Source organism: Mastigoproctus giganteus, chromosome 3 (genome assembly GCF_048544385.1).
Source record: "Mastigoproctus giganteus isolate SK-2022 chromosome 3, ASM4854438v1, whole genome shotgun sequence".
NCBI lineage: Eukaryota > Metazoa > Arthropoda > Arachnida > Uropygi > Thelyphonidae > Mastigoproctus > Mastigoproctus giganteus.
In genome coordinates, this window is record NC_143577.1 from 52,480,386 (window position 1) to 52,502,223 (window position 21,838).

Consider the following 21,838-nt stretch of genomic DNA (forward strand, 5'->3'; position numbering starts at 1 on the left):
TTCAACACAAAACTGTCAAAATGAAAATCAAAATGATTTCCATTTTGCCCATTTTACATTGAAACAATCCTCATAGTGACTTCAGGAACTTTATAAGTTCATAGGTTAGGAAAAAAAACCTTTTTCAGTTAACCTTTCAAGAAATGTAATTTGTTTTTGATGTGAATAAAGTCTATGCTGGGGGTACCTTACAGCGCTCAGGCTGCACAAAAAGTGAAATGTCTAACTGCTGTTATATCTCTGAAACTAACAGACAATAGTATAAACAATTTATATTTATTTTGTTGGGTATATAATTTTGTCAATGAATATGCAAGAAAAAATTAGAAATTCTGATATTTAATATCATTTTTTTCGAAAAAACTAAAAAGTTCACATTTTGGTCATTTGTCGTTGTGCCTTGGTTACTTTCACTCTCAATAATTTCTAAACTATGATAGATAGACATAAACAGTAACAAAATTGTTCAGTAGGAAATGTAGTTTTTACATCTATAAATAGTTTTGATGTAGCTCTTATGGTTCCCGAGTAACAGCGAAGCAAATTTGAGAGAGTTGAAAAATTCGAGCATTTTCAAGTTTGTTTTCACAATATCTTGAAAACTATAAATGTTAAACAAAAACAGTAAGCAACAAAATTGTTGCCATTTGAGAGTTCTACAAGGATATATATAACTAGATTTCAAATCAGGTTTTTAGTTTTCAAGAGTCGAATAACTCATTAAAGTAACTACTTTGTTCAGTTACTTCGCATTTGTCGAGCAGTGCGGTTGTTTTTCGTTAAGTTGTGATGATGCCGAAAGTTATATCAACTAAACAAGTTCAAAGATTTCGACAAAATCACAAATCTAACGTTGAAAAGCAAGCACCAAAGAGAGAGAGAGAGAGTCATAAGCGTAAACGTGAGCAAGATCAATTAGAGGAAGATGTCTGGCCATCAACATCGAAAAGAACAGTGCAATCAGCAAATGAAGATCATGAAAAGAGTTATACATTAGCTTCAAAAGAATTTGAAAGAACGTTTTTGAACAACTCGTTCGGATATGTCTGCAGTGTTTGCGACAGACTGTGGTTTCAGAATTATTTAAGATTACCAAAGCAAAACAATATACAAATTCTTGAAGATGAATTTCCAGAAGCAGAGAACGTGGCATCAGTAATGCTTTGCAATACATGCTTCACAAGCTTAGAATCGGGAAATGTACCATCGTTATCCAAGTCCAACGGCTTCATATATCATCTGTTTCCATCGAATTACACCGCTGCTCGATTGTATAAGCGAACAGTTGGTTTCAGCTAGATTGCCATTTATGCAGATTCAACGTTTGCGATCTGAAACTGGCAGTTATGGTATCGTCGGACAAGTCATAAATGTTCCAGTCGACATGAATAATATGGTTAAAGAGTTGCTTCGTGCTTTAGACAACGATTATGCATTCAACGTTCACATCAAGAAGCATGCCGACTGGACTAGCCGGGTAGGTAAAGTGCCTGCCTGGCAACCCAAAGGTCGTGGGTTCGATTCCCGCCTCGGGCTCGATATCACGATGGTGCCGAACCAACCGGTTGGTTGGATATCCCGGCCACGATACATGAAGGAAGCAAGAAAAAACTGGTTCCTCCGTGTATTGATCACATCATATGAAATAAATAAATAAATAAATCAAGAAGCATTTGATTCATAAATCGACTTACTTGCAAGGATATGTGAGAAAAGAAACGGTCAAATCGTGGCTAAGGTATTTAATCAATACTCCTCTGTACAAACATTATAACATCACAGTCGATCATCAGTTGCATGCCACAGTTTCATCGAGAGTTACCAATAGCGAACAAGCAGACAATGTAGAGAAGATCACGTCGTCTGAAAGTAGTAGTAGTAGTGGCATGTGATGCAAGAAAGCAAATGTATGAGCTTATGCAGCATCGGCCAAAAAAAAAAAAAAAAAAAAAAAAAATCACACCATTCCCTCCAAATGCCTGTCCAGTTCCTCCTTAAATTTATTCAACCTATCAACTTCCACAACGACAGATGGAAGTTTATTCCAGCAATTAACCACCCGCTGGCTAAAGGCAAATTTCCGCACATCTATTCTACATCTGTCCTTTCTTAATTTGAATTTATGCCCCCTTAGGTTCGTAATCTGAACAAGTGGAAGGATCCCATCAGAATTCAGCGTGCTGAACCCATTCAAGTGACATCGAATTACTCATGGCACAGCAACACACTTTACTTTGGAATGAAGACAAATGTCTTGCAATTGCTCCTGGACAACACAATCAATCGATGTCGATAGTTTACGATGAACATGCTGAGGAACTGTCATTTCCTGCGATAATTAGGCTATCCACGTAAATTTAAAGACAAATTACGTGTTACTCCATTTACGATGGCTACTAGTGAAATAAAACGAAAAGATCTCCGAGAAGTAACACCACATCATATTCTATACATGGTGATGAAAATTTTACGCTTGAGCATAACCAAAAGTTTATATTCCACTTTCAAATGAATTGGAGAAACTTCCAACATGACAAAACATATGATAGAAGACCAAAGATTTGTCGAAGAATGCGTCGAACGTAACTTGTCATTTATCAAATCCATTCCAAATTCTGTACATTACTGGTCTCAATGCAAGAAAGATGTCTTTGCTATGATCAGACAACTTGGTAAACCGACCAAGTTTCTGACATCGAGTGCAATGGATTTTCGCTGGCCACATCTCTTAAACACTTCACAGACTAAACAGTAGCAAAGATACAGAAGTTGATGATCCAATGAAAGAATTGACAGCATTGCAGCGTACGAAGCTAGTCAACAAGGATCCAGTCACATGTGTAATGTATTTCAATAAGCTAGTGGACATTATAATGCATATACTGTGGTACAATCCTTTTGGAAAATTCAAAGTAATCGATTTCTTCAAGCATATAGAGTTCCAGCATCGTGGCAGTCCACATGCTCACATTTTGCTGTGGCTACAAAATGATCCTAAAGAATTGGTTTCAGATATGCCAAAGACTGTAAAAATAATATATGAATTTGCAGCATCGATGCTTCATATCTTCCGACGTCATACTCAAATCAAGTGCACAAGCATACATTTACTTGTTTCAAGAAGAATGATTGATGTAGTTTCAATATTCCATATTGGCCTATGGATCAAACTCAAGTTTTAATACCAATGAACACACAAGACAATTGATGTTCAAGTTTCAAATGGCGTTTTCAACAATATAAGAAAGATCTTGAAGAGAAACATTATGATACACTCGAGCAGTTTCTAGAAGAGCACAAGTTGGATATGTAAACTTACTTGGATGTTATTCGATCAGGATTGACAAGACCTACCATTCTAACGAAAAGAAATATGACACAACTTTGGATGAATACCTTTAATCCTTGGATAGCTGGTATATTAAATTCAAATATGGACTTACAGTTCATACTCAAGGAACATTTGTGTGCATCATACGTTGTAGAATATGTTAACAAAACCAACAGAGGCATAAGCCATTTGCATCAAGAATTGATCAAATTGTAAGAAGAGTATCCAGATCAAGACTACACTGACTTGCTAAAACGCGTTAGCATTAAAATGTTGAACAGCATTGAAATGAGCTCACAAGAGGCAGCTTGGTATTTGCTTTGTCAGCCAATGTCTGAGGCTAGTAGAAAAGTTTTGTACATTCCAACTACTTGGCCTCACGAGCATCAGAAAAGTAAGAAGAGCAAGAAGCGAATGGATGAAGAAAATCTTGATGATGATTCTACTGATATATGAAAATATTACACAGAAATACGAGAAAAGACCAAAAGAAGGAGAGCTTGGTCAGCTTTGCTTGGCTGATTTTGCAGTGAAATACAATGTTGTGAAGGGACAATGTAAACCTACTTTGTTTTTTTTTGGTTTTTTTTGGTTTTTAGGAGCATTAGCAACTAAGGCCATATTGCTCCGGGATATGCGGTGGTCATTCCACCGACCTTTCCACATCCTCCGTATTTGGTGGTGACGGACTCGAACCCCGGTCTAATCAAGAAGCGTGTGCTACGCACTGCTGCTCTTTCCCACCTGGCTACGGAGGCGCCATGTAAACCTAGAAAACAGGTGTGAGTCATAAGGTATCACCACTTTGAAATGTCTGAATTGGCAGAGTATAAATGTGAGATGGTTTTACTTTACTGGCCTTTTGAAAATGAAATGGTTGATATCTTAGATTCAAACAAGTTTCTTCAGATATACGATGAAAATGAAGAGTACTTTATGAATTGCCACAAAAGGTATGAGTCAGATATCGATATTGACAAAACATTACAGTATTGTAGAAAACTTAGAATTAAAACAGACGATAAAGAGGATGCTCGAGCAAAATGTGAGGAATATGTTCAAAGTCGAATTGCAGAGGATGCTAGTAACAGACTTCAAGAGAACAGTGATGATACTGAAATGATTTCGTCATTCTACATCTCCACTGTGGTACGTCAGCGAGATAATGTCATGACGAGCGATGATTACTGCAAGTTAGTTCGAATGATGAATGGAGAACAACGCAAGTTGTTCTCCATTCATCATTCTTGAAGTTATACATTGAATAACAGATCAAGCTAACACAACACTGCCTCAAATATTCTTTACTGGTCCAGCAAGCTGTGGCAAGACGTTTGCCTTGAAAATTATGATGGAAACTTACAATCGCTTAAGTCAGGCACATAACTCGCTTAACAATGCATTCGTCGCCTGCACGTCAACAGGGAAGGCGGCCATAGAGATCAACAGTACTACAGTTCATTCGCTGTTCAAAGTTGGTATGATGCGAATACATGGTGGTCTTGCTCGAGAAACTTTGCACCTCTGTCATAATGCTTTTCAAAACGTTCAAGCAGTATTCATCGATGAAGTTAGCATGATCGGAGCTGACAATTTGCATATGATCAACACCAGACTGCAAGAGATCACAGGAGAATTCGATCAAGACTTTGGTGGGTTAGATATCATATTTTGCAGAGATTTGCGTCAGGTGACACCAGTGAATGCAAGGCAAATATTCAAGCCTTATAAGAATTCCATCGGTGGTGCAATTTTATGGCAGTCTCTCAGTTTCTTTCCACTGGTTCAAGTGATGAGACAGTGATGTTGTATTCTCCAGCATATTAACTAAAATTGGAAATGGCGAAATGTTAGACGTTGAAGAAAAGAAGTTAACCAAAAGTCAATTTAGAACCCGAGATTTTGTCATGGAACAAGTACCAAATGCTGTTCGTTTGTTTTATCATAACAATGATGTTGTTCAATATACCACTCAAACATTGGAAGGAAACACCACCATCGATTGTACAGCCGACGATCACTTCACCACATATTGTCAATGATCGACAATATGTACGCCATATATTCTCAACACCGTGGATGCAGACTCGTACAGCAAATAGTAGTAGTAGTGGTGGTGGCACGTGATGCAAGAAAGCAAGCATATGAGCTTATGCAGCATCAGCCAAAAAAAAAAAAATTACAAAACAATCCCCTCTAAATATTTGTCCAGTTCCTCCTTAAATTTATTTAACCTGTCAACTTCCACAACGACAGATGGAAGTTTGTTCCAGCAATTAACCACCCGCTGGCTAAAGGCAAATTTCCGCACATCTATTCTACATATATCCTTCCTCAATTTCAATTTATGCCCTTTAGGTTCATAATCTGAACAAGTGGAAGAATCCCATCAGAATTCAGCGTGCTTAACCCATTAAAGGCCTTATACACCTCAATCAGATCACCTCACAGGTGCCTAGTCTCCAGCTGCTGCAATTTGCAGAACTTAAACCTCTCCTGGTAAGAGGATCCCTTCATTTCCCTCACCAATCTTGTTGCCCTTCTCTGTACACGCTCAAGCAAATCTACATCCTTCCTAAAATGAGGCCTCCAGACCTGCACGCAGTACTCAAGGCATGGCCTGACCATTGCCTTATACAGAGGGACAATCACCTCCTTTTCCCTGCTAACAAAATTCCTGTATATCATTGACAACACCTCATGACCTGCCCTGGCAGCCTGTTTGCATTGCTCAGAAAACTTCATATCTGACTGCACAATTACTCCCAGGTCTTTTTCATTTTCTACCTCCTTAAGTGTAGTACCACACAGTTGGTACGTTTCTCTGGGGTTACTTCTACCCATATGCAGTACTTTGCATTTTTCAATGTTAAACTTTAGTTGCCACTTCTCAGCCCATCTGTCCAAATTTTCTAGATCCTGTTGCAGTAACACACTGCCATTACTGTCATTAACAACCCTGCCAACCTTTGTATCATCTGCAAACTTCGATACTAAGCCTGATATAACTTCATCAATATCATTGATAAATATACAAAACAACAGCGGACCCAACACCGAATCCTCTGGGACTCCACTAATAACATTAGTCCATGAAGAGCAGCACCCATTGATTACCACCCTCTGTCTTTTCCCACTCAACCGCCCTTTTATCCATTGTAGCAACTTACCCTTAATACAAATGACTGGTACAGATAATTGTGGAGACATTTGTGCATCTGAAGTTGAAATAAATGGACAGAAGACTTTGCTTGTAACATTCTACATCTCACCTAATTCAACATTGCAGCAGATTAAAGTTTTTTTAATATCCAATCTAGCAATTTATATGCCAAAGTTTAGAGACATACCAAAAGTTGTAAAGAAATTCAACTTTCCCAATAATTTTACTGGGCGATTTCAACATTGACATAAAGAAACTAAAAATGCTCCATTCCTCGCCTTCATGGAATCAACATTCGATTTTAAACTTGCATCAGATCCTACAAAAGCTACTATGTGTGGTCAATCATGTATCAACTTGGTCTTCAATCGCAATGTTAATAGTTTGAATTGTTTCAACTATGTATCCTACTTTAGTTACCACAGACTTTTATTGTTGATTGCAAATGAAAATACCATTTAAAATAAAACTGAGTTTATTGAGCTTAAACTGTATTTTTTCATTTCACATGATGTTATTCACAGATCCACCTTCGGCTCCATGGAGCCAACATCGATTTTTTTGTATCTCATTGCGTTTATTTGCAATAAATTTTTTAAAGTATTATTCTTTTGTAATAACTCTTTACTTAGCAAGGTATCCCTTGGAGGATATTCACACTTATGGAAATCCTCAAAGAACTCCAAACCTCAATACCAGGGGATTTTCTTTTATATACACACAAAAGTTCTCTACTTTCATGCAAATTCTTGCTTTCATTGCTGGCACAGCACATGCAAAGTTGTTTTGGTCAGTATTACTCTGGTGCTGTGCAGAGATAGATGAGTAACAAGTGAACATTAAATTCTCTTTATAACTGCTAAAGTACCAGAGAGACAACCTATCACAAAAAAAAAAAAAAAAAAAAATCTTAAGTGACGAAGTTTGCCTTCTCATGTTATTGGATGGTATGGTTATTTTCACAATGGAAGGGGGGATGTTAAAGATGATCCCAAGTTGAGCTACTCTTCCATTACAAAGTTAGATAGTAACAACGACAGGGCATAACATCCAGGAATTTTTGCAATGCAAAAATTTATTAAAAGTTCTGATGCTAGATGAGCTGAGCATATACAAAAACAGTTGTCACTGAATTCTAAAATGAGATGCTGACTTTTTACAAATATCACTTACTAACAACACCATCATTACTTCCACTACATCTACACCATGAGAGGACACTTTTCTGATGATATGAGCACATTCAAGCAACTAAGTCAGAGCATATTAAGAATAGATCTGAGGACTTAACAGGTACAGGGCAATGTTGGGAAATGATTGACAGTTAGGACTAAATTTGAAAGTATCTACAATCCTGCCTTGGCACAATAGGAGTAGTACATGTTGAGCCTTGTCAAGCAGTTTGGCCATAGAGAGATTGTGCAAGGCTCATGGGGTAGAATTTTTCTCAGCATGGTTGGTGCTTGTTAACAGGAAAGCCTGTTTCTACAGGGATGGTATACACTTAAATAGAAAGGGCGCAAGTATAGAAAGTGTGCTGATGCTAACGAGACAGCGTTAGGTGGGTTGGAAAATTGCTAATTTGGGGAGGGCACACAGACTAACAGATTTAAACAGATTTACAATAGCCACAGACAGAGGTGAAATTGATTCTTGTACTGCTGCTATTGGAATGAGCAGCAGCCTTGAAAGCAAGGTGCTGAGAATTTAAAGGAATGCTGGGAGCCATCATTAAACAGTAAATACATGAGCTGTGTTAGGGTAATTAAGAGTAAGAACAGATGCATGTATACTTGCATGTACACTAATGACAGGAGCATAGTAAATAAATTTGATGAATTTGACTGACATCAGAGACTTGATGCCAGTCAGATATAAGGGATGCAGAATTTGAATATGGGGAGTACAATGTATACAGAACAGACATGCAGGATTGGAGGATGGTATTATGCTCTTAGTTAAGAAGTACAGAAAATCTAAGGCAGAGAATCCAGTGTACGTGTATTCCAGTTCAATGTTGAGTCAGTTTGGTGTGATATTAGCACGGGGAAAACAAAAATTAGGGTAGGAGTGTGCTATAGGCCTAATGACCATGATGAGTATAACAAACAACAGTACAGACATGTGGAGTGGGCCAGTAAATATCTGAATTTAATTGTTTTAATAGGGGCTTTAACTTTCTAATTTTGGCTGAAACTTGTGGGTTGATCACTCACACAGTAGCAAGTCTTTTGTGGATTTAATTCATAATTGCTTCCTACACCAGCATGCTAAAGAGACATCACGAAAAGATTCTCCATCTGATAATCAGCAATGAATCTGCATGCATTCAGATTACGAAGATAAAAGACCTACTGGGTGGCAATGATTACAATGTATTGATTTGGGATTTACTTAAAGATGTCACTACTGTCAACAGTAAGGGAAGGGCTTTTGGTTTCGTAATAGAGACAACAGCAATCTCAGACAGTTTTTAAATTCTATGCAGTGGTGCAATCTGATTATATTACCAAAAACAACAAATTCTAAATGGGAAGCATTTAGGTAAGTATTTGCAAAAGCTACTAGGCTTTTCATACCAAATAAGAAATACCATTCTATGGTATTTCTTATCAGATGAACATCAGATAAGAGATATATCAGTTCATATGTATCAGATGAACTGATGAGACTTGTGGAAGAGAAGAGAAGAGAAATGAATCAAATGCATATAAATTATTATCAGGTGATATTGAAGACTATGTTATATATAATCATAAATCTGTAAGTAAGTTGCAAAGGAGGTTAGGCAAGCTATGAAGATTATGAGAAGTCTTTGGCAAAGAATGTCAAGAAAAGCAGCAAAGACTTCTTTACTTACATTAACAGTAGAAAGAAAGGGTTGAATCACATTGGTCCACTTGGTGTCAATGGCTTAACTGTTGACAACCCTGCTCAGGTTGTTGACAAACTGGATAAGAATTTTACATCTACATTCATGCATGAGGAGTTTTTTTTTTTTAGAGAGAGGAATGCCCCAGAAGTTCATCAAAATCTAACAGGAAGCTAAATGATTTTGTGATAACTTAGAGGAAAATGGAAGAGAAATTATTGAGGCTTAACATAAAAAAGCACTGGGGTGGATGGTATATATCAAACTATAATAAGGGATGCAGCAAAGGAGGTAAGCAAACAAAAAAAAAAAAAACCACTTCCCATTTCACTTATCCATTCCTTCCAAACGTTGGTTTAATAGTCTTGCAACACTATCAAAAGCTTCCCTGAAATCCAAGTATATGATATCAACATTATTTTTTGCATAGAGTTCCTTTGTGACCACACCATTGAATCCAATCAATTTGGTCAGACAAGGTTTCCCTTTAACAAATCCATGCTGTGTCTGAACAATAACTGTAGCCTTACCTAGATGATCCTGCATTACTTATTTAACTGGGTGATTCCATTATTTTTTCTGGAACAGAAGTTAAACTAACCGGTCTGTAATTACTTGTGTGAGCCTTTAATCCCCTTTTGTGAATTGGGGATACATTCACACTTCTCCCACCTGGGGGACCTCCACTGAATACAAAGATGCTCTCATAATTATGGTTAAGGGTTTGCTTATTTCCTTTGCTGCCTCCCTTAATATAACTTGAGAGATCCCATCTGCCCCAGGTGCTTTTCTTATGTTTAACTTCAACAATTTCTCTTCTTCTTTCTTCTCATTTATTACAAAATTATTTAGCTCCCTATTAGAGTTTGATAAACTTCTGGCCTCCACTTCCATACAGAATTTCTTGTGTGTGAATGTAGATGTAAAATACTAGAGTTTATACAAGTAAAGTAGTCTTTGCTGTTTTTCTTTGCATCCTTGCCAAAGATTTCTCGTAGTCTGCCTTCGCATGCTTAAACTTCTTTGTGACTCAGCAAATGGATTAACTTGTCGCAGAATCTCGTCCAATTGTTGCATTAATTCAGCCATACACCATTGGTTTGATTATTTTTCAAGCCGTTTTGTTGTTGCTTCAGCAGAATTGAAAATATAAAGTTTATCCATATCCTGGCTTATTTACCTCGTTTGGATATAGTGGTGAGACTAAATGATAAATCTGGCCATGTATTCTAAAACTAAATCACCACCTGGAAAGACCATTTCCAGGCGGTGATTTAATCTCTGCACCCATTGATGAGAACGCTATTGCTGAGTTGTACCCTCATATATGTTCTCCGTAGTTATTTGCTTCATGTGTTTTCTCTTCTTCTTTCTTCTCATTTATTACAAAATTATTTAGTTCCCTATTAGAGTTTGATAAACTTCTGGCCTCCACTTCCATACAGAATTTCTTATGTGTGAATGTAGATGCAAAATACTAGAGTTTATACAAGTAAAGTAGTCTTTGCTGTTTTTCTTTGCATCCTTGCCAAAGATTTCTAGTAGTCTGCCTTCGCATGCTTAAACTTCTTTGTGACTCAGCAAATGGATTAACTTGTCGCAGAATCTCGTCCAATTGTTGCATTAATTCAGCCATACACCATTGGTTTGATTATTTTTCAAGCCGTTTTGTTGTTGCTTCAGCAGAATTGAAAATATAAAGTTTATCCATATCCTGGCTTATTTACCTCGTTTGGATATAGTGGTGAGACTAAATGATAAATCTGGCCATGTATTCTAAAACTAAATCACCACCTGGAAAGACCATTTCCAGGCGGTGATTTAATCTCTGCACCCATTGATGAGAACGCTATTGCTGAGTTGTACCCTCATATATGTTCTCCGTAGTTATTTGCTTCATGTGTTTTCTCTTCTTCTTTCTTCTCATTTATTACAAAATTATTTAGTTCCCTATTAGAGTTTGATAAACTTCTGGCCTCCACTTCCATACAGAATTTCTTATGTGTGAATGTAGATGCAAAATACTAGAGTTTATACAAGTAAAGTAGTCTTTGCTGTTTTTCTTTGCATCCTTGCCAAAGATTTCTAGTAGTCTGCCTTCGCATGCTTCAACTTCTTTGTGACTCAGCAAATGGATTAACTTGTCGCAGCAACTCGTCCAATTGTTGCATTACTTCAGCCATACACCATTACTTTGATTGTTTTTCAAGCCGTTTTGTTGTTGCTTCAGCAGAATTGAAAATATAAAGTTTATCCATATCCTGGCTTATTTAACTTGTTTGGATATAGTGGTGAGACTAAATGATAAATCTGGCCATGTATTCTAAAACTAAATCACCACCTGGCGGTGATTTAATCTCTGCACCCGTTGATGAGAACACCATTGCTGAGTTGTACCCTCTTTATATGTTCTCTGTAGTTATTTGCTTCATGTGTATCCCTGTCAGCAGCTCTTGCAATAGAGTAGGTGTTTCAGACAGTAGGTCAAGTGAAGCCTTTTCATCATGACAGCATTTAGTGTATTTATTCGATGTGTTTAACTCTTGTCCCCAATATCTTGCATCGCAATACTCATAGTTGTAACACATATTTCCTATGCCACGCTCTTCCACATTAATTACAGCTGGTTGATTATTCACATCCGGTATTTCTATTTGATTAGTCCTATGGTGTTTCGCCTGTCTTCTCATTTCCAATCTTGCTTCTCTTTCTTCAATGTTTTCTGTCCGTCTTCGTAGCTGTAGAGTCTCGTTTTGATCTCTTAGTCTATTAGATCTCTCCTCTAATGTTTCATTAGCATTTCTTTTACATTTTCTCAAAGTTCTTACACACTATTCAGCCATTTTTACACTTCTTAAAACTTAGAACAGTTTATTAAAATTGAAAATAGTTAAAATAAACGTACATTGATAGCTTTCAAGCATAGGTTGCATTTCTTCAGTCAAAAAATGTTAGTACAAAAATTAATAAAGAATTCCTGGTATGGTAGTTATGCGAGGTGAACTGTGTGAATGGGTGCTGGCAACAATTAGCAATTGGAAAATTTGGGCAGCATACCTAAGCGTTTTATATATATAGATGAGAATGAAGTGTTTTTAACAAAAGAGATCTAAATATCTCTTTATTTACAGTTGTAAATTATATTATATAGAAATGGAAATCTGTATATAATGGAACATTTTAGTTTACACATAATGGAACATTGGAATTGATGTTTGAAATATAGCTTAATATTCATAAAAGGACAAAAAACCTTATTCAGTATTAACTTCTATAAGTTGAATATTTTAAATCATTACTTACAAGTAATAATCTTCACTTGGAGAAACTCTTCTGGTAACTTTGTATAATTTAACATAAAGTGTACTTTGATTCAGAGATGCTGCTGTTAAGTTCACACAGTGGGTTAAGTTGTGGTAATCAAAATTATCAATGCTTCTACAGAACTCTTCCACATCATAACAAGTATTATTCCACAGAGTTAGATTTTGCTGTACACATTCATCATTCTGTTTAGAATTAAAACAAGCTGAAAGATAAATGTATTTCAGTAAACAAAAGATAGAAAAATTTAGAGTAAGAATTAGTCATCAAAAAGAAATACAACCTATATCGCAAAGGTACAACCTTTTTTTTAATGGCAATGCTTCAACTGAATTTAAGGCTCAGAAACACAATTAAAATCTATTTTGCCACTTAGTCAAATCCATTAGCCCAATCATACATTTTCATACAATTTGAATTTCCTCATATGATATCATTGAGAGGTGGCACTATGGCACAGGATGGCAGCTGATGAAAGCACAATAATTTTTATGCTTTTACTTGTGAATTAAGCATTTTTTTTTTTTTTTCACTTAAACATATGGCCCATCATGCAGTGTAGCATGGCCAGTCTTTTATGCTACATACACCCAGTTAAAAGAAAGTATGAATTATATTTAGAATTTTTGCTGATGCTGTCAAGGCAGAGTTAGGTGGGTCGGAAAACTGCTAGTTGGGGGGGATACAAGGACTATAGATTAACAGTAGCCACTGGCAGAGGTGGAAGTGATTCTTGCACTGCTTCTATTGAAATGAGCAGAAGCCTGAAAAACAAGATGCAGGATATTTCAGAGACTGCTGGGAGTCATTGCGGTACAAGTAAACACATGGGTTGTGTTAGGGTAGCCAAGAATAGAAACAGGTGCATGTATACCTGCGTGTACACCAATGCTAGGAGTTTGGTAAATAAATTTGATGAATTTGAGGTATTGCTCAAAACATCAAAGGCAGATATTGTTGGGATATCAGAGACGTGGTGTCACACAGATATAAGGAATGCGGAACTGGAATTTGGGGAATACAATGTGTATAGAAAGGATAGACAGGACAGGAGGGGAGGAGGGGTTATGCTATTAGTTAAGAAACACATAAAGTCCAAGGAAGTGAAGCCAGTCGACATCGATGGACAGGGCAGTGTCAAGTCAGTTTGGTGTGACATAAGCAAAGGGAAATCAAAATTGAGAGTAGGAGTGTGCTATAGGCCTAATGACTCTGATGAGTATAATAAGATATTGTACAGGGAAATAGAGTGGGCCAGTAAATCAGAGAGTCTTATAATGGGGGATTTTAATTTCCCAGATACTGACTGGAATTTGTGGGTTGGTCACTCGCACACTAGCAAGGCTTTTGTGGATTTATTGGATGATTGTTTTCTACATCAGCATGTTCGTGAGGCAACAAGAGGGAGCAATACTCTTGATCTGATTATCAGTAGTGATTCTTCATGCATTAAGAATCTGCAGATAAATGAACCACTAGGTGGCAGTGATCACAGTGTGTTGAAGTGGGATTTACTCAAGGAGGTAACTACCATCAGAGGTAAAGGGAAGGGTTTTTGTTTTCGTAAAGGCGACTACGATGGTCTGAGACAGTATTTAAATTCTATACAGTGGGACCAACTGATGATGTTACCAACAGCAAACTCAAAATGGGAAGCATTCAAGGAACTAATCTTGGAGGCTACCAGGCTTTACATACCAACTAAAAAATATTGTTCAAGGTTTAGGCCTAAATGGTTGTCAGATGAACTAATGAGACATGTGGCAGAGAAGAAAAATGCATGGGATACATACAAATTAATGGGTGACATGGAAGCTTATGATAGATATAAGTTGGTCTGTAACCAAGTCACAAAGGAGATTAGGCAGGCAAAGGCAGACTATGAAAAATCCTTGGCAAAGGATGCGAAGAAAAACAGAAAAGAGTTCTTTACCTATTCAAACTCAAGAAGGAAAGGGATGAATCAGATTGGTCAACTGGATATTGATGGTTCAACAGTTGAGGATCCTGCTCAGGTGGCTAACAATCTAAACGAGTATTTTGCATCTACATTCACGCATGAGGAGTTATTCAGGAAGGAGAATGATGTAGGTAAAGTAAACATTGGCAGTGAGCTGGATGATTTTGTAATAACTGAGAGGAAAGTGGAGGAGAGATTGTTGAGGATAAACATAAAAAAGGCACCTGGGGTGGATGGGATCTATCCAGTTATATTAAAGGAGGCAGCAAAGGAAGTAAGCAAACCCCTAGCCATAATTATGAGAGCTTCTTTGGACTCAGGGGAGGTACCCATAGACTGGAGATGTGCAAATGTAACCCCAATTCACAGAGGAGGATCAAAGGCTGACACAAGTAATTATAGACCTGTTAGTTTAACTTCTGTTCCAGGTAAATTAATGGAGGCACTGGTTAAAGAAGCACTGCAGGATCATCTAGACAAGAATTCAGTTATAGCTCAGACGCAGCATGGTTTTGTTAAGGGCAAGTCTTGCCTGACCAATTTGATTGGATACTATGATGTAGTCACAAAAGAACTAGATGCAGGGAATAACTTTGATATTATATATTTGGATCTTAGAAAGGCTTTTGATACTGTTGCACATGGAAGACTGCTGCACAAATTGGAGCAGTGTGGCATTGGAGGCAAATTGCTGCTATGGATAAGGGGATGGTTGAGTGGCAGAAGACAGAGAGTGGTAATCAATGGACACTGCTCAACGTGGACTAATGTTATTAGTGGAGTTCCTCAGCGTTCAGTGTTGGGTCCGTTGTTGTTTTCGGTGTTTATGAATGATATTGATGATGGGATATCAAGTTTAATGTCCAAGTTTGCAGATGATACAAAGGTTGGCAGGGTTGTTAAGGACACCACTGACGCTATGCTGCTGCAACAGGATCTGGAAAGGTTGAACAGATGGGCTGAGAGGTGGCAAATGAAGTTTAACCCTGTAGAAGCAGTCTCTCCTGTTAGCAAGCACAGATCACTCATTAAAAAATTATTCTTCATTGATTAATTCTCATAACTTTTGAGTGTAACTTTTATTAAAACAAAAAATTTTAAACCTTATTTTTGTCACCTTTATAAAATTTTCCTGGTATCTGTCAATGAAGCATATTACAGCAATGCAAACTGATTCCTTGAATATTTATTAAAACATATTTTTCTTGTGAAACGCTTTTTTTTTTGTAAGTAAAAGAAATCTATTACATCTTATACACATAAGAAATTATTAATCTATCACTGAAAAGTTAACTAAACTTCTTTAGTCCCTTAGCACTACTATATATCTCCTCCACAAAAAAATAATTATCTTCTCAACTAGATACATTACAGGGAAAAATGTAATTTATATAACTGTAATAAAACTATTACAACTATTTTTGTCTCAACTATATATTTCAAGCTTTGAGATTTGTACTTTAACTTCTGATAAATATGAAAAACTAAATTAAATCTTCAAATTGTTTATTAATTTATCAATTTGTGGTGGGTGTAAATTAAACTCTTTCTGTTACTGTAAAACAATTACTCATGTGCAGATAGAAAGACTCTTCCATCATGATAATAATTTTGTATGGAGAGAGTAGTTCCTCCAGTGTATTACGTATGTACAAATATGAGTGTGTTTTTATGAAAACTCCAAATCAAGAGGAATTAGAACCTATAAAACTTATTACTTTGTGTTACCATTAGCATTAGTTGAGGCATATAATGCAAGAAAGCAAGCATATAAATCATCAGCCAAAAAAAAGAAGGAAAAAAAAAAATCTTCCCATTTCACCCATCCATTTGCTCCAAAAGTTTGTTCCAGCCATCAACCATCCACTGGATAAAGGCATATTTCCCCACATCTATTCTACAACAATTTGAATTTATGCAGCCTCAGGTTCATAACCTAAGCAAGAGAAGAATCCCATTAGGACTGAGAATGCTTAAACCATTCAAGGCTTTATACACATTAATGATATCACCTCACAGGTGCCTAGTTTATAGGTGCTGCAATTTACAGAATTTAAGCCTTTCTTCAAAAGAGCAACCCTTTGTTCAATTCACTAATCTTCTTTCACTTCTCTGTCCTCATTCTAGCAACTCTACGTACTTCCTAAAATGGGGCCTCCAGACCTGTACGCAGTACTCAAGGTGTGGTCGGACCACTGACTTATACCAATGGATAATCATCTTCTCATCCCTGCAACCAAAATTCCTGCATATCATTCACAAGACCCCATGACCTGCTTTGATAGCCTGCCTGCACTGCACAGAAAACTTCATATCTGACTGTACAATTACCCCTAGGTCTTTTTCATTCTCCACTAACCTGAGCATAGTACCACACAGTGGTATGTTACTCTGGGGTTACTGCTACCCATACGCAGTGCTTTGCATTTATCAATGTTAAACTTCAGTTGCCACCTCTCAGCCCATCTGCTAATATTTTCTAGATCCTGTTGCAGTAGCATACCATCCTTATTGTGATTAACAACCCTACCAACTTCATATTGTCTACAAAATTAGACGTTAAGCCTGGTATACATCATCAATATCATTGATAAATACAGAAAACAACAATGAGCCCAACACGAACCCCTGGGTAACTCCACTAATAACATTAGTCCATGAAGAGCAGGTCCCATTGATTACCACTCTCTGTCTTCTTCCACTAAACTTTTATCCATTGAAGCAACTTGCCATTAATGCCATACTGCTCCAACTTGTATGGTAGACTTCCATGTGTAACAGTATCAAAACCTTTCCTAAAATCCAAGTATATGATATCAAAATTATTTTTTGCATCCAGTTGCTTTGTGACCACATCATAGTATCCAATCGAGCTGATCAGACAGACTTCCCCTTAACAAACACATGCTGTGTCTGAATTATAACTGCAGTCTTGTCTAGATGCTCCTGCAATGCTTCTTTAACCAGTGACTTCATTCTTTTTCCCAAAATAAAAGTTAAACTAACAGATCTGTAATTACTTGTGTAACCCTTTGATCCCCTTTGTGAATTGGGGTTACATTTGCACATCTCCAGTCCACAGGAACCTTTACTGAGTCCAAGGATGCTCTCATAATTATGATTAGGGGTTTGTTTACTTTCTTGCTGCCCCTATAATATAACTTGATAGATCCTATCCACCCCAGGTGCCTTTCTTATGTTTAAATTCAATTTCTCCTCCACTTTGCTCACAGTTGTTACAAAATTATTTAGCTCCCTGTTAGAGTTTGATAACCTTCTGGCCTCCACTTCCCTAGAGAATTCCTCATGTGTGAATGTAGAGGTAAAATATTCATTCAGTTTTTCAGCTACCTGAGCAGGACCAACAACAGTCAAACCATTGATATCAAGTGGACCAATGTGATTCATCCTCTTCCTTCTAGAGTTTACATAAGTAAAGTCTTTGCTGTTTTTCTTTGCATTCTTTGCCAAATATTTCTTGTAATCTGCCTTTGCTTGCCTAACCTCTTTTGTGACTTGATTACAGACTAGCTTATATCTTCCAAGGCTTCTCTGTCACCTGATAATTTATATATATCCCATCCATTTTTCTTCTCTGCCACAAATCTCAATAGTTGATCTGACATCTATTTAGGCCTAAACTTTGAACAATATTTCTTAGTTGGTATATAAAGCCTAGTAGCTTCCAAGATTAATTCCTTGAATGATTCCCATTTAGAATTTGCTGTTGGCAATTACTGCAAATGGGATCATTTGCTGTTGGATCATCAGAGTGGCACCATCATCAGTTGGTCCCACCCACTGTACAGAATTTAAAAACTGTCTGAGACCACTGTTGGTTGAAAGCTGAGAAGATGAAAGAAGATACTTGTTAACATTAGATTTGAATTTCTATAGATTGTAATTATCAGGAAATGTATGAAAGAAGGTTATTCCAGAAAATAGATGAAGGAATAAATGAGGATGAAGAAAAGTTGGTTCTATGAGTTTTTGAAGTTGGACAGTAAAAGGATGCAGCACTTGTTCAGACTGGCTTAGAAAAGAGAGAAAATTATATAAGTCAATTCGGAAGATTAGTGCCCATGGAAGTATCTACAGAAAAGGCATGCAGCAGAAACAGAATGTCTATGAGACATTCTGTTTCTGCTGCATGTGGAGAGACTATAATGGAGAGACTTTGTAAGAGATGGGTATTAATTAACCCAACTGACATTTTTTGATTGGAATCTAGAAGCCTGAGAAAAGTTTTGGAAGCAAAATCCCATAAGTGGAAACAATATTCCATGGTAGGGCAGATTTGCAATTTTTGCAGAGTGAGTAGCTATTTAAAAAAAAGTAACGCAAGAGTGAAGAGAAAAAGCGGTTTTTTAGATGCAGAGAAGCAATATTTGTGATGTACTTATGCTAAGAGAATAGAAGTTGGGGTAATCCCTAAAATAGAGATATGTGATCTTGTCTAGAAATCTGAGAATCTTCAAAGAATTCTTTAAAGATTCTCAATTTTTTTTTTTTTTTTTTCCTAGCTTTTTCCCATTATATATGGGGTCAGCGTTTTTATTGTTTTGGCATGCAATTTTTACGGCAGGATGCCCTTCCCGATGCCAACCCTCACCCTTTATCCGGGCTGGGGATATGCGGTGGTCATTCCCTGACCTTCCGCATCCTCCGTATTTGGTGGTCACGGACTTGAACCCCGGTCTAATCAAGAAGCGTGTGCTACGCACTACTTTGGCGCCTCCGTAGCCAGGTGGGCAGGAGCAGCAGTGCATAGCACACGCTTCTTGATTAAACCGGGGTTCAAGCCCATGACCACCAAATACGGAGGATGCAGAAAGGTTAGGGAATGACCACCGCATATCCCCAGAGCAATATGGCCTTAGTTGCTAATGCTCCTAAAAACCAAATAACAAACAACAAACAAACGCACTAGTGCTCCTGCCTACCTGGCTACGTAGGCACTGTATGAGGATTCTCAAATATATCTTGCAAAAAGAATCCTTTTTGCAAGATATAAGTCAGGACTGAGTTTTAGAATTGAAATTAACTAAGTTGTCTTTGCCCCACTTGAGAATTAGCTGGATATCAATATTTAAGGAATTGGTAGCAGACATTTAAGAAGTTGAAGTTGTTTGAGGAGCGCAAGGTTTCTCAAACTGGAAGGTGGAATGCAATGTGTTATCATCAACAAAACTATGAATAAGCTTGCCAGTCAATGGAAGAAGGTCATTAATATACAATAGGAAAAGAGTGGCTGAAAGAACTGAAACTTGGGGAATACTAGCATTAGTGGAGAAGTTAAAAGACAGAGAGCCATCTACCATCACATGCAATGAGCATGTCAAAGAGAAAACCAGAAATCCAATTACAAAAACCAGTCAGAAAACCACAAGATGGTAGCTTATTTAGAAGACCTTTATGCTAAGCATGATCAAAAGTCTTTGAAATGTCATGAAGCAGTTGCTTAAGCTTCACCAAACTTTTCCATTGAATTTGTCCATAGGTGGGTAACATAACCTAGTACGTTACCAGTGGATTAACACTACTGTATCCTATGTACAAGTTAGTGCAAATGCATCATATTAGTATCATCACAGCCAATTCTAGATTAGCAAATTATTTGCAAAAGCGGCATCGTTTAAGACATATCTCATATTGTGAATACCTTCACGAGTTGCCATGACATTGCACTACTTCGAATAAGTAACGCTTCACCTAACGGAGAAGACTATTGTTACTTATTCTCAGTGGATACCACTACCCAGATGACACCGTTTCAAGGGACAGTAACTCCTTCAACTCACACCACTCAAAAACTCAAACTCCTCGAATAGGCAACGCTTCCCCAGTTGAGAAGGCTGCTGTTACCTATTCTTGAAAACTCCGGACATCATTAGGCTCCCCCTGGTGCCGTTTCAGGGCTATTTGGCCCTTCTTCGGTGGGTGGGTTGCCCAACTTCTTTGGCAGTTACCCAAGTAATGTAATGATGGCAAAACAGTTATGAAGTATAACTCCACAATATGAGAGATGCCTGATGGTGTATAAGATGAATTAAGACTATAATGCATTAAGGGCTTATGCCTCAGGCTGTGAGACAGTTAGACTACGTACAAGTTAGTGTAAATGCATCATATTAGTACACAGCCAATTCTAGATTAGCAAATTATTTGCAAAAGCGGCATCGTTTAAGTCATATCTCATATTGTGAATATGTACATAGTCTAACTCTCTTGAAGCCTGAGACATAAGCCCTTAATGCATTATAGTCACTACTGGATCCGTATTGGCAATCATTAATCAGATGGAAGGTTTCTAGATAGTTGAGGAATTGGTAGTTAATGGATTTCTCCATTACTTTAAAAAGAATAGAATAAGTGCAATGGTACAATAACTGAATGCGAGGGATTTATCACCCTTTTTAAGAACTGGCTGGATGTGAGAAAATTTTCCAAGTACAAGGAAAACACCAATGTAATAAGAAAGTGCAAAAAAGGGGACACAGATCAGGAGTAAGCTCAGGAGAACAGGTTTTGAGAGGAGAAATACCGTCAGGACCTGGAGCTTTCTTGGCAACAAGATACAAATTCTTCTGATATCCTTATGATGGAAGACCACAGGAGGCACTGAGGGGAGTGTACTGGGAATGGTAGGAGGGAGTTCACCTAGATCATCAATACAAGAGTTAGAAGAAAAGTAGGATGCAAGCAGGTCAGCTTTATCTTTAGCTGAGGTGACAATAAAAACAACAGCTTTTAAGAGAATTCTAGTTTTTCTAGTTCTTGTAGCTAACAGAGAGTTTAGAAGTTTGGTAATCCCTAATAGATACATGTGATCTTGTCTAGAAATCTAAGTGTTTTCAAAGATAAGCACAGGAGCATACCTTGTGGCAGTAGTATACTTTGATTCCTGTCATTAATCACCTTACCAACTTCTGAATTTTCTGCATACTTAGACATTAAGCTTTCTATTTCTTCATCAATATCATTAATAAATATTGAAAACAGTAAGGAACCCAGGAGGCCTCATGCAGCCAAATGGTCAGGTACAAGGGTGCAGAAGCGTGTGCATGCACGCGCTTTAAATGGACCGTGGTTCAAGCCTACATGAATGCTAAATACAGTTAATGATTGTAAACAGCAATACCTTGCCCTTTATGCCACATAACTGCAGTTTGTATACCAGTCTTTCAT

At 37.3% G+C, this 21,838-nt stretch overlaps 1 protein-coding gene across 1 annotated transcript in view; it reads right to left on the reverse strand.

Moving 5' to 3' along the window:
• Nucleotides 1-21,838, reverse strand: part of LOC150087964 (sodium- and chloride-dependent glycine transporter 1-like) — a 285,384-nt gene that overhangs the window by 157,559 nt on the left and 105,987 nt on the right. Inside the window, exon 5 of the mRNA XM_090369981.1 lies at nucleotides 12,670-12,895. Within this exon, the coding sequence (XP_090226107.1) occupies nucleotides 12,670-12,895 (226 nt within the window). The remainder of the gene's footprint in view (nucleotides 1-12,669; nucleotides 12,896-21,838) is intronic.